Below are 13,927 nucleotides of genomic sequence, written 5' to 3'. Positions count from 1 at the left end.
GGAGATTATAGCCAAGACTGAGGAAAAATGAATATATTTGAAAAATCTCACAATCATACTGACCAAATTTAGCTAGCATTTAAGAGTTCTAATTATAAACCTGCCAGTTCCTGGGATTAATATAGTGCCTCTACCTTTCTTATAATTTCCTTGTCTATAAAATTGAGATGAAACCTGACTCCTAACATTGTAAGTATTGAGATAAAACATGTAAAAAGCTAAACATAGCCAGTGTTCAATAAAATAGTATAAATTACTCTTATTTGATATCCTGGCAAAGAAACAACTTTCTAATTCCTCTATGAAGACCGGCCTGGATATGTACTTTGCTGTTAATTATGTATTACTTCACAAATGACCTTGAAATGGAAAAAATATATATTTGTATTACAGACACACACCTATGCACAGAGACAGCAGCATTTTGGTTTCAAAGGGTTTGAACATATATAGCGCTCTTAGTTCATAACTTCAAAACTTACCTAAAAACCAAGTTTTAAAAATACCTGCTAAAAATCTACAACACAGGCATGTTTCACATTTTAATGCTGTGGTGTTTCCCTCTCAAGTTCCAAAAGTGCTCTACAAACAAGGTACAGGCTAGTAACGGTGGCCCAACTTAATGGGTAACCAACAGGGCCTCAGAGGACATCAAGGTGGGGTCAGGACACAGATGGCTGAGTTGCATGTCACATCCAGTTTCCCAAAGTGGACTTAGGCTGGGGTGACAGAGGGGGTGTACCCAGGGCAAAGATATGCGAGGTTGCTATTTCTACACAAACTACACAAAGAACATAAAGACTATGCATCAGAATCTGAGGGGCACAGAAAAGAAGGTGGGGAGGATTGGAAGGGCCACAGTATTCAGGGCATTTAGGTCAGGACTGAATCCAACCGTGTGGTATTAGACTTCCTTCAGGTTCAAACCACGTAGAAGCACCAGCTTTCATTTTTAATGTGAAACTCATCACTTGGAGACTAATGTTCACACACCATAATGGAACAAATAACATCACAAGAGAACTTGGTGTCTGTTTCATGATTTGACTTCTGGATGGTAATCCAGATCCAATTTTAATGAATCTAGCCATCCCTGGTATGTATATAGTTGCTTCCCACTAGAATGGAAGCTTCAAGAGGTCAACGATATGTGTCCATCTTGTGCAGTCCTATATCCCCAGTACCCAGCCTGGTCCAAAGCAGTCACTTAATAAATAGGTTTGCAGAGTCCTTTCCAAGCCATCCTCTGAATGACTTAACTACCCATGAGTTCGGTAATACATGTGTTACATTATTGCATTCTTTCTAGCAAACCGAGGCTCACAGGAATGAAGTGACTTTTCCAAGGTCGAAGAGCCAGAAAACAATCAGAAGCCAAGATTCACAGGAGACCTGGAACCCAGTTCCTCAAGCCCCTGACCCACGACACTTTCCATTATGACCTCTGCATCAAATTCAACCAGCAAACTGCCAAACGACACAGCATGCCAAAACAACCTAGAGTAACTAAGCACAACCCCTCTGCAGCCCAATGACTCTCACTCTGGCATGAATCTGGTTGACCAATTGTGCAAGGAAAGGTCATGTTTAAAACAATGAAGTGATTCCTGGTCGAAAAACACATGCCCTGCACTTAAACCAGCAACATAAATATAGAGACACAGGCTGTCCTTTGATCACAAATAAGGAGATTTCTCTACCAAAAACACGTAGCTCCCCAACGCTTATGGGGACTGCAGGATTTGACTAGCTCTGTCCAGGCCTCACTGGCGATGGCCAGTCTGCAGCTTCCCTGAGCAGCATCTGGAGCGACAAGCCACTCTGCAAATTTGGCTGCGGGGACCACGTCTTAAGGGAGAGGCCATTAGCCACCTGGGTCCCATACAGACAGTTAAAATTGGAGCTATCCCCAAAGGGAAAGGGCAAAAGAAAGTTGACTGGGTCTTTGTCATGCCTATGATACCCCAAAGAACACCACTGTGAGGTTTTCCGAGAACTTGGCTCGGTTAATCAATTCTTCTGGTCTCTTGTCATTTTTATTCTTCTGCCTTCTTGTTCTCTTCCGGCCCTCCCTCAGTTTATAATCTTGGATGTTTCTGTATGTCTCCATGACCCTCTCAAAGAAAAAGCATGATATCAATCTAATAGAAATAAATGTTAATATTCATGTGGATACTTAATACCCAAACCCTTGATGAGTGAGCCATATGGGGAGAGGGCAGTATATTATTTCAGGCTAGCTCAAAGTTACTGTGTAGCAAACTCAAAAGGAGATGGCTTCAGATCCTGACGCTAGTAGAAAAAGACAGTTCAGGGTCTCCTGTTAGTGGCCCTGCCACTAACTAGTGGTCATAGGACTCATCCTATTTCCTTATCTACAAAATAGGAAGATAAAAAAATTAGCTCAAAGCTATTTCATTTAAGTGCATTAAAATAATGGCCGATACTTGGATACCACACATTATATGTCAGTCTGTTGTGAGTGCTTTACATTCGTTAACTGATTTAATCCTCTCGACAACCTTACGAAGTAGCTACTATTATTACCCCATTTTATAGATGGGCAAACACAGGCACAGAGGAGGTAAAAGACTTGCCCAAGTCCCCAGCTACTAAGTAGCAGAAGCAGGATTTGAACCCAAGCAGTCTGGCCTTAGGGTCTGTGTGCAAACCACTGTGTTGTCCCGTGGGATAGGTAGGTATTCCAGCATTCCAGAGTGGAAAAAAAGGGGAATTATAGCAGTGTGAATTCAAGTCACTTTCATTGCAGTACCAACCATCACCAAGTACCCCAGAGTTAATAACCCACCAAGACTATTCAAACACCAATTAATACTCCCTTATAAACACTCTCTCCAAAGAGTATCATTAAGCTATTCATTTAGAGGAGCTCAGAAGGGTATTAGCAGCCCAGCGTAGAGCTGATTTTGGTCTGTTGATCCTAAATGTTGTAAATAAAGAGAATTTCTAAGAAGTGCCTTTTTAATAAGGCACATTTGTTTCCTGGAAAATTTTACTTTTGTCAGCTATACTCCCAAGCAATTTGGCTCTGCTTTATAGCTTAAGGGAGTATATATTTATTATCTGATTCAATTAGTTTATTGTTTTCTTTCTGGAAAGTTTGGTCCCAAATATGCACTGTGTAATGTGAGCCACAAGATGGTGCTCTAATATAGGACATGAACTACTGAGCGTCCCTCCAGAGCACATTACTAGCATTTTAGAAACGGGAACATTCTCTCCGACTTGATCACAGGACACTCAACTCTTGCAAAGAGTTATATCTCCCGTCTGGCTGCAAAAGTTTCTGCACACTTACTTTCTGAGGAAATCTTCCAAACCCTGACGGCGTTGATCTACATGCTGGCGATTGTTCATGTTGAAAAATAGGTTTTTAGATGGAAGTTCTGGCAGTTGTCTTATGAGAAAGAAAAAAAATATTTTTAATCATCAAATTAAGGTGGTTTTGTTACAGAAATCCCTCAAAATGAAAGCAAATCGTGCATGCACACAACTATTATATACATATTATATGCTTATATTATATAATAAGGGTGTGAGAAAATCAATTAACTTAAAGAAAAAACATTTTTAAACATTTTTGAGGACTTTCATGGTCAATACTCATACAAGTTGATATAATTCAAGTGATAAGTTTTGAATTCAGATGCAGTGGCCAAAAAAAATAACTAAAGCTATATATTGCGATCAAGAAGAAAGCCTACAAAATCCTTCATATTTTATATATCTTAATACATGTCAATTTTTTAATTGAAGTGTAGTTGATTTACAATACCGTGTTAGCTTCAGGTGTTTTCCATTGTTTTTCAGATTGTTTTCCATTATAGGTTATCACAGATATTGAATATAGTTCCCTGTGCTATACAGTAAATCACTGTTGTTTATTTTATATATAGTGGCATCTCAAATTTTAAAATATTGAATATAATAATAAGGTCTCCTCAATATACTCTTTAAATCACTTACACCAGTAATGCATTACTTTGGAGTCTCTGCCTCAGCCACACAAATTCTCTGTATCTTCTTCGTACACAGGATGTTTTCATTGTAAAACACATGCTATTGGTCTGTTTAAAGAAAACAAAAAATATAAGCCTCACTTGAGGAAAAAATGCTTTTCTTATATCTATAACTCCCTATATGCCCCCAATATTCATCTAAAGTAGGATTTAAAAAATCAAAAATACATTTCATTTCATTTTCAAATGCTTAGTCTTACATATTTGTGTTATAATTTTCCACACAGAATGCATATCTGGTGTGACCTCATGAGTAAAACCAAGACAAAATCAAAATACATGGCATACCCTAGCAATGGCCTTCAACACAATCATCAAAAAAAGCAATTCTGAGTTTTTACTTTATTTTCTAAGTTGGGGAACTTTGAAAGAAAAAAGGGAAGAAAGGAGAAAAAAGAGAAGTTTTGTGGGTGGTATCTGGGTACCCAATATACCAATGTAGCTATTAACAATGTGAAGATCAAAGGATGGCTAAATTTTATCTCACCTGTTCTATACAGTCACAGATAAAATCTGAGCCCATTTCTATGCTCTCAAGAAAAGTCTGGACTAAATTAGACAAAAGAAGTGACTATCTTCATGATCAAGGGCCAATAAACTATATACACCTGTAGGCCAAATCCAGCCACCACCTGTCTTCACAAATAAATTTTTATTGGAACACAATTACACTCATTCATTTACGTATTGTTTATGGCTACTTTCGCCCTACGACAGCAGAACTGAGTAATTTTGAGAGTCTGTATGGCCCACAAAGCCAAAGATATTTACTACCTGGCCTTTTACAGAAAAAGATTGCTGACCCTTATTCAAGATAATCAGAGGAGGCGACACACCACACAACACTGCTCAAGAGATTATGATACAGTACTATTTCCAAGTAAAGTAAATCATTTCTAGTTATTTACTTAATTACTCACAATTGAGACTAAGGCAAAATAATTCCATATATTCATTTCCTACTTTCCTGTTCTACATATAAAACACTGCACATCTCTTTTTCCAGAGAACTCTACATCCTCTCAAAACCTAAGATTTATCAGGCAATATAGTCTCCAGAAATATGCTGTAACAGATCATAAAGAAATACCATTAATGAGCTCTAAAAACTCTTTCTGAATTTTAGATGTATTCACATCTTCATACATGAAGGCAATAAACATTAAAATATTAACAAAGGTACAATAAGGAATTCAAATAAAGAACTTTAGGAACCATCATACTACTTCATTTAAGAGACAAGCACTAATTGTAATCATTCAAATTCAGTTCTTTGAATTAGAAAAATTTTTATAAATTTCAATTATAAGTATATCATAGTATCCCATCAAATGTATGCTACCTAAAAATTACTATGATTTCTATCGACTACTGACGGCATACTTACATGAATACATATCTCATAGTCAATATAAGAATGCCAGAAGTCCTCCTTCTGAATCCTAGGATCTCGAACCCAAACACTTACAAATTCCTGTAAGGGCATCACAAGCAAAGAAATAGGTTTCAGAATCGCAAGTAGGGCTAAGAAGGGCTGAGAGAAACGACTGTACAAGAACAAAACTGAAATGAGCTTTAACCGATGTGGTTGTAATCCTTTAAAAAACAAGAAGTTTATGAATCAGGCACCACAGGAAGTCTAAAAAACGCTGTTGCCACAAATGGAATTTTTACAATAACGCAAAACCGAGCTGGTTGCACTTTTGGATAGCTTTACAGGTTATGTGAAGACAATAAGAACAGATACTCTAAAACTGATTTTTAATTTTGCATCATGAAAAATAGGTTCACATTTTTATCAAGTTTTAAAAGTGGTCATTTCTTACCTTCTTCATTTCTCTGAATTAAAACTATTATAGGCCCTGCCTGATAAATCACTTGCTAGGACACAAGTAAGAAAGAGTGACAAAGGTCATGTGAAAAGCAAGCAAGGAGAGCTGAAAATGACTTTGTGTGTGCACCCCGACTTCCTGAGAGTAAGCACTACTAACTTAGTAATAGAAAGATGAGCACCTTTGACACACTCTTGTATTTTAAAAATATACTTTCCCATGTAGTAAATCATTTCATCTTCATAACAACCCCATGTTATAGATAAGAGTTAGAAAAGTTAAAAAAAATACAAAGTAGATCATTTTGTTCCTTTTTAAAGATAATAAGAACAGGAGATAGGGGGTAAAATTTTAAATACAATATTTTTTTTAAAAAGTGCTCTTCACTAAATCAGCTTAATTTTAAAATATGAAAACATACAACAAAAAAAGTGTTATGTTTGGCACAACAATTCATTGCTAACTGTATTTCATTTTAAATATTTTAACTTTTTGTTTTGAAAAAAAAAAACTTCAGGGCTGAAATTTTAGGCATTTCTTACTGCTTTGCTTTGGCACATCTGAAAAGCAGGCCGTCAGCGCTCTAGAGCAGAAGAAGAAAAAAAGATTATGAGGTTTTCTGGGCAGAGCACCTCCATTCTGTTATGCAGATAATAAAATGAGAATTTTCAGGACAGAGGATTAAGAGAGAAGGAGAAAAATAGTCCACATTCCCTTAAATCGCTTTTGCCACCTATCAAGTTCACCTTCTAAAGTAATGCTTTGCTCTTGCATTGGAGACTTCTGCCCCACTGCTTGCCCTCAGTATATATACAGGGATGATGAGTTAATGTTCCAAAAAGTCTTATTTTAAAATCTTTTCATTATGTATTTTTAAAGTCATTTAGAAGACAGACAATAAAAACAAGACAACAATATAGCAATACTCTAAACGTTTTGGCCATTTTTTCTTAACAGCATATTCTAAATTATAAGAGGGACTGTAAAGACAATTGTTAATAAGAAGCCCTCTTACATATAGTGTGATTGGGTCAGGGTACAGTAGATCCTGCCCAGAGGTGGAAATGAAACAGAACCCAGGCACCCTGCCCTTAGTGCGTGTGTGTGCGTGTGTGTGTGTGTAACTCATTTTCCCAGAGTGCTTTTCACACATCCATAGTTCTTAGAAGGAGTGAATCAATCATCAATGAATCAATGAACAGAAGGACAAATAGGTCAGGAATAGGAGAGAAGACCAGAATCCAGGGTAGACCACATCTAACCCTCCAAATGCCCCCAACACACCCAGGGCAAGGCAGAATGTTGACAAGGGCTGACAAGGTTATCCTACCCCCGTTAAGCCAGCCTAAGGGAGAAGGCTGCTAGTCATCAGGTCACATGTAAGCCACACTCCCTCACAGGGTGCTGGCAGCTCCACTTTTCCACTGGAGAGGCAGAAGTTCTTGAATATCCCACAGGGGAAATGAAATATTTCCAACACCTCAATGTTCCATATTAACAGTAGAAGATATGCACCTGTTACTGAAATAGTGGGCCTCCACTCAGGTTAAACAAAAATGAAAAGACAAAGAAATGCGTTTGTCAATTTTCTACAAACCTGTCATTTAAAAAAAGGTTTCTGAACTAAAATTATAAAATCCACAGTTACCACAGCATCACAGACCCCTTGAACACTCAACATATTATTAATTGAAGATGGTAGTAATGACAAATAGTTCTCAAAAAAATCAGGACTTTTTTCCCCGTATTTGTTCACTACTGCCTAACTACTGACAGTCTACACTTTTGGTAACATGTCCCTTTTCATGGAAAGAGCACTGAAATTGTGGTCACAAGACCAGGGGTAAATTCTGGTTCACTTACTTCCTAAATTATGAAATTATTCACTGAGCCTCCGTTTCTACATCAGGAAAATAGGAATGATGCCTGTCCAGCCCATCTCAGCTGTTGGTTAGGAGGATCAAATTTAAAAATACCTGTGAGAGCACTGGGAAAATTTTCATTAAGTGCTACATGAAAGTCAACTATTATTACATAGAAAGGAAAATGCTTATAAACCCAAAGCACAGAGGTCTTCCCATAGACCTTGGCAATAAGCAATTCAGAAAAGCTAATCCAGATGTATATCTTTTTTTAAGTAAAAATTTATTAATTTAAGAACCTAGTTGCAAATACTTTAATACTGTAATTTTTCAGGGAAAGGCAGAGTGACCTAAAGATTTCACAGAACTTGCTTGGAGCAGGCCCCTCATAATATTTGTAAAAGGAATGAACACCATAATGAATACTGTAGATTCTACAGTAAAGAATCTACTTTCCTCATCTTAGTGGATTGTAATTCTTGGATTGTACCATTATTATTACTCATTATGACTAATCTTTATGTAGGAAAGATATGTTGAAAACATATTCTAAAGCCATGCTGGAAAAAGAATCTCTTAAGAACACAGCAATGCACTTTAAATGAACACTCAAAATTAACTGTGGTGCTAAGGCTCCAAATGCTTTTTCAATCCTGAAAATCTTTAACTTGGTTGAAGTGCTAAATGGCGAACTTTCTTCCTTCTCGTTCCCTTCAACGTTGCTGTTGCCCTGAGAGCCATCCCAGGCTGCTGTTCTTCACACCCTGTTAGGATTCCAGGACAACCTCATCCAAACATATGGTTTCAAGTGCTCAGCATGAGCTGATGATTCTCTCTCCATCCCAGCCCAGGCATCTCCCCACATACCCAGCCTCCTGCCTAGACAGCTCACTGGGAAATCCCACGAGCACAGAGAGTCCACACCCTTCCCACACCCTCCTCCGCATCTCATCCCCAGCAACCCCAGCCAGAAACCCAGAGTCCCCAGACTTCTCTATTTGACTCACTGACCACGTCCTCCAGATTCACCCTTCTTTGATCCACCCACAACTCTATTCCCTCTGTGAGTGCTTTGACCCAAGGACTGCTTGCCCAACATTAATGCAAGGGCTGCTAATTGATCTCTGGGCCCATAATTCATCCCCCACACTAAAACAAGAATGGTTCCAAAGCACACATCTGATGATGTCCTTTTCCCGCTGAAAATCCTACAAAACCTGCCCCATAACCTTCAAGATCAAGTTCAAACTCTGTAGTTAGCACAATATAGCCTTTCATGATTTTCACTCTCCTTATCTCCAAAGGCGAAGCTTACATCCCCATACACAACATGCAATTTCACACCTGCATGCCTTTTAACATGCTGTTCTCTCTGCCTGCACTGCTGTCCTCACTCCAGTTTCTGCTTTTTCCTTCATCGCCATCATCTGGTTCTTTCTTTTATGTTCTGCTAACTCCAATCCATTTTCAAAATGCAACTCAGTCTCCAGAAATCCTTCTGGAATTCCTCTGGAAATCCTCAGATTCACCCAGTCTGATTAATTTGACTCTACTCCAAGCCCCAACTGCCTCTGGGCAGACCTTGGGCATCCTCCCTCTTCACCATGCCTTACTGCACTGTAATTACCTGCAGGCCTCCTCCACTAGATGCTAAGCTCCTTTAGGGTAGCTTAGGCTGTCCAGCATGACTTGAGTGCCTGGTGCACCCAATGCAGTCCATTAATATCATTTAATGAATAAATGCATGCCTGCAGGAATAAATGAACTGGCTTCAGGATAAAAAAAAAGATGAGATCAAACTTCAACTGAAATAAAAACCTCATCCACTTGGGTTCTTGGACTCCACGAATTAATGGTAAGTTATTTAGCAGCTGGTCTAAAGTTTATCTTAATTTAACAAACTCCTTCCTCTCAGGGTGTGCCAATTAACAGCACATGGCTACAAGAGCAATGCTTAAGATCTATGAGAATCAACTGTTTTCAAGCACCCTAAAGAACTCCAGAAGCACCTATTTACATAGAAATAATTGAAAATCATTCTGAGAGCGCCAATAACTTGAGTCCCCTAAGACTTGTACCAGACAACAATTTGTTCGCATAGTTGGAGTTAAAATATGTACTTGAAAGTAATAAAAGTACATTTATTTTAAAATATTCTATAATTCAGATGGGCCCCCCTCCCCCAATCTGCAATTAGTAGGAATTAGTGAAGTTTTGCGATACTTCCAGCTACGAATAGCACACCCAGGAAGCCAAGGTTCACCTATAATCTCTTAATTAGACGCATCCCTCATGACGCTGCCCACCATCCTTCAAAGGAATGTTGACAGCCTGTCAGCCACAGAGGACAGCTCCAAGTTCCATAACTAGAATCATATGGATTTCCTATGAAAATTGCTTCAGTAGCAGCAGTTAGTCAATTTAATAACCTTATTAAACACTTTAATGACTTCTTGGGCCTAATGATTATATCTAGTATGAAGGAAGAAGTCAGGCCAAGGAGAATTAAAAATTTAAGCTAACTGATCCCTGTCAAGCTAACTGTTCTCCATGTGAAAACAAAGTTCTGAAGAAAGAGAACTGCACTCTTTGAAAATCTAATTCCTGTGTTGTCTTATAATAATCACTCTTCAATTTCAATGTACCCCCTTCCCTCCCCAACTCCCACCCCAGGTTCAACCTTTATCCATTTATCCATCTACCTCGTCTTTTTTTCCTTAGCCCTGATATATGAGAATAAATCAACGATAAAAATAACCACACTGAACAAGGCATGTGCATGTGCCAGGCACTGTGGTTAAGTGTTTTATACATGTTTTCCTTTCATCTTTATGACAATCCTAAGAAGTCAGTAATATTATCACCCCCTTTTTACAGATAAGAAAAATAAGGCTTCTTAAGCTTAAGCAACTGGCCCAAAGTCAAATGGCCAACAGGCTGAGCTAGGTTTCAAACTCTGTTCTGCCTTGCTCCAAAGCCTGTGCTCTCAAACATGTTCTACTGGGTGGTTCTTTAACAATAAATAATAAATCTCCGATTTCACTATATTTCCAATGTCACATAAGTGCATTATTTTGGAGGGGAAAAAATTATTTTTTTGCTATTAGCTAAAACATCAGTTCAAACAACATGTTCTTCTGAAATTCTGTCCCACTAGCTTCTCAAAGGCCTTGTATTTCATTTTTATATTTCTAGCACCAAGCACAGTATTGGCACTCATTAGTAAGTGCTCATGAAATGTCTGAGAATTAACCAATTGATTATAAAGAAGATTCAAAAACAAAGGATGTACAGGTTCTGTATGCTGAAAACTATAAGATGCTATTGAAAGAAATCGAAGAAGTATATACTTCTTTGTATATATCTGTGTAAGTATATTCTATACTGTGTTCATGTATTGGAAGAGTCAACACAGTAAAGAGATAAATTCTCCCCAAATTGATCTATAAGTTTAATGCAATTCCTGTAAAAATCCCAGCAAGATTTTTTGAAGACACAGCTGACCTTATTCTAAAATTTACATGGAAAGGAAAAGACCCTAGAATAGTCAAAATTCTGAAAGAGAATAAAGTGGGAGGAATCCTTCTTCCTAATGTTAAGGCTTACTATACAGCTATAGTAATCAGGATAGTGTGGTACGGGTAGAGGGGCACAGGTCAATGGAACAGAATAGAAAACCCAGAAATAGACTTATGCAAATATGCCCAACTGATTTTAGACAAGGGTGTAAAAACAATTCAATGGAGGAGAGATAGCCTTTTCAACAAGTGGTTCTGGACCAACTGGACATCCCCAGGCCAAAAGATGAACCTTGACCTGAACTTTGCCCCTTACGTAAAAATTAACTCAAAATGGACCGTAGATTTAAATGGAAACATAAAACCATAAAACTTTTAGAAAAAAACATAGGAGAAAATCTTTGCGACCTATGATTAGACAGAGTTCTTAGACTTGACACCAAAATGATAATCCACGTAAGGAAAGAGAGCTAAATTAGACCTCGCCAAACCTAAAAACCTTTGCTCTGCACCTCCTGTGAAGAGGTTGAAAAGAAAAATTACAGGCTGGAAAATATCTGCAAATCACTCATCCCTCCAAGGACTTGTAGCTAGAATACATAAAGAACCCTCAAAACTCAACATGCAAAAAAAAACAAAGAATTCAATTAGAAAATAGGCAAAACACATGAAGAGGCATTTCACTAAGGAAGACATACAGATGGCAAACAAGCGCATGAAAAGATGTTCAACATCATTAGCCATTAGGGAAATGCAAATTAACACCACAATGATATGTCACTACATACCTATCACAGTTTCTACTATTTTTATAGTACAGTAAACATAACTGTGTGCTAACTGTAAAAATATTTATTCTTATTACAAAAAGATGAGTACAGACAAAAGCTAACAAAGAATCCCTAGGCGTTAGTATTAGTTTTTCATAGCCTTGATGAGAATCTTCTACCACAAAAATGAAAACTTGTTTCATTTTGTGCTCACTTTCTCAGGCCATTTTTATCCTATTCCAAAGTATATACCCATTTTATATGTTTATGTATTTGAACTGGAGACTCTTTCATTCAATTAAAATGTATTGAGTCCTGGTTCAGTGCGAGGCACTGACATTTAACCAATGTCTTATTTGCCAAGGTTCTATCCAGGACTCACACCTAACAATCTCAAAACTAAAATTTAGCCCCTTTAACACACTATACATTCTTTACAAATAACATGCTTGAAAGGCAGAAGGAATGTATCAAGTAACCTTCCTTTATTTCCTAATAATATTTATGACAAATAACCTAAAAGACATACTCCAAGGAATGTTACTTGTCACTTTATAGCTTTGAGTGTGTTTAAATGCCATTCTCTGGCAGTTTTGAACGATGACTTTTAAGAAAGCTTTTATTACGTCGGGATAAATAGCTGTGAATGAAATTCAACTAGGCCTGCCTTTTACATGACTTATAATAATTCATGATGTTACGAGTTTCTTTACACAAGCAGTGTCCAGAATTAAGGAGAGTTACCTTTTGGTATTTCATAATACATTAGTGGAAAAAACTCATCTTTTACAACAAGAAATAACTGCCAACCTGTGTTAAACTACACCACAAGGACACGATCAGCAAAATCCAGAATGTGAAAACATCTATAGGTCAAAAGATGCAGTTTCTTCAACAAATAAATTGCACAAGGGGGAAAATGGGCAGAATGAGAGGTTTTAAGCAATATATTAACCACATGAAATGTGTAGTTCTTATTTGGATCATGATTAGAACAACCAAATATACAATTTTTTTTTCAACATAATCAGGGAGACTTGAACACTGACTGAATATTTGATGATATGAAGGAATTAATGTTAATTATTTAAGGTGTGATAATGTGGTTTGTTTCTAAGAAGGGTCATTTGTTATAAATGCATACTAAAATATTGACAGATGAAATTACACTATGCCTAAAATTCGTTTCAGATAATTCACTGTGTGGTAGCAGGAGGGAATGGGTGGCAGTGGGGCGATAGCTTGGTCATGAATTAATAACGTGTTAACTCTTGAACCCTCAGGTACATAAGGGCTCATTATATTAGTCTCTCTATTTGTGTATGTTTAAAATTTATAATGAAAAGTTAAAACCAGTAAAGGAAGAGAAGGAAGGGAGGAAGGGAAGAAGGGAAGAGGTCATCTCAAGGGGACTGCTTTATGAAAAGAGACACATGTGGCACTTGAAAGCGAAAGTAAGTCAGAAACATGAATCTGAAAGCGTTAACCATGAGTTCAACAGGTACTGACACCGTTAACATAATGACATCCTAATACTTATCCACATTTGAAAAATTAGATTTTTTCATTATTATAAAAATAAAATACGTATGTGGTTAAAGAAAGAGAAAGAGATCATTTCAAGTACAGATGAGAACACCATGAAAATGAAGTCCCCCTCCTACTGGACTTCCAGTTTCCTGTCAGCCTATCTAGGACTTTTATATACTTTTTCTATTATACACATAATTGGCACATACATGTATATATATGTTTGTGTATATACATGTATATATAATTTTTAATGCAACTGGGAGCACACTGTAAATACTGTTTTGTACCTTGGTTTATTCATTGCACAGTCTTTTAGAAATCTTTATGTGTGAGCACATATAATTCAATGTTATCTGTTTTAAAACTAACTGT

General features: G+C 37.3%; 1 protein-coding gene across 2 annotated transcripts in view; it reads right to left on the bottom strand.

The window, feature by feature from the left end:
* The window catches only part of SNX10 (sorting nexin 10), a 73,111-nt gene that overhangs the window by 5,960 nt on the left and 53,224 nt on the right, over window positions 1-13,927 (bottom strand). For both annotated transcript variants that reach the window (XM_082472148.1, XM_082472149.1), the window contains exons 3-5: window positions 5,428-5,514; window positions 3,988-4,088; window positions 3,320-3,418 (exon numbers count right to left, since the gene is read on the bottom strand). In XM_082472148.1, the coding sequence (XP_082328274.1) occupies window positions 3,320-3,418; window positions 3,988-4,088; window positions 5,428-5,514 (287 nt within the window). The remainder of the gene's footprint in view (window positions 1-3,319; window positions 3,419-3,987; window positions 4,089-5,427; window positions 5,515-13,927) is intronic.

This window comes from Balaenoptera physalus (assembly GCF_965194825.1).
Source record: "Balaenoptera physalus genome assembly, chromosome: 8".
NCBI classification, from domain to species: Eukaryota; Metazoa; Chordata; class Mammalia; order Artiodactyla; family Balaenopteridae; genus Balaenoptera; species Balaenoptera physalus.
Note: the sequence above shows the minus strand (reverse complement) of the source record. Positions and strands in the feature narration are given on the sequence as shown.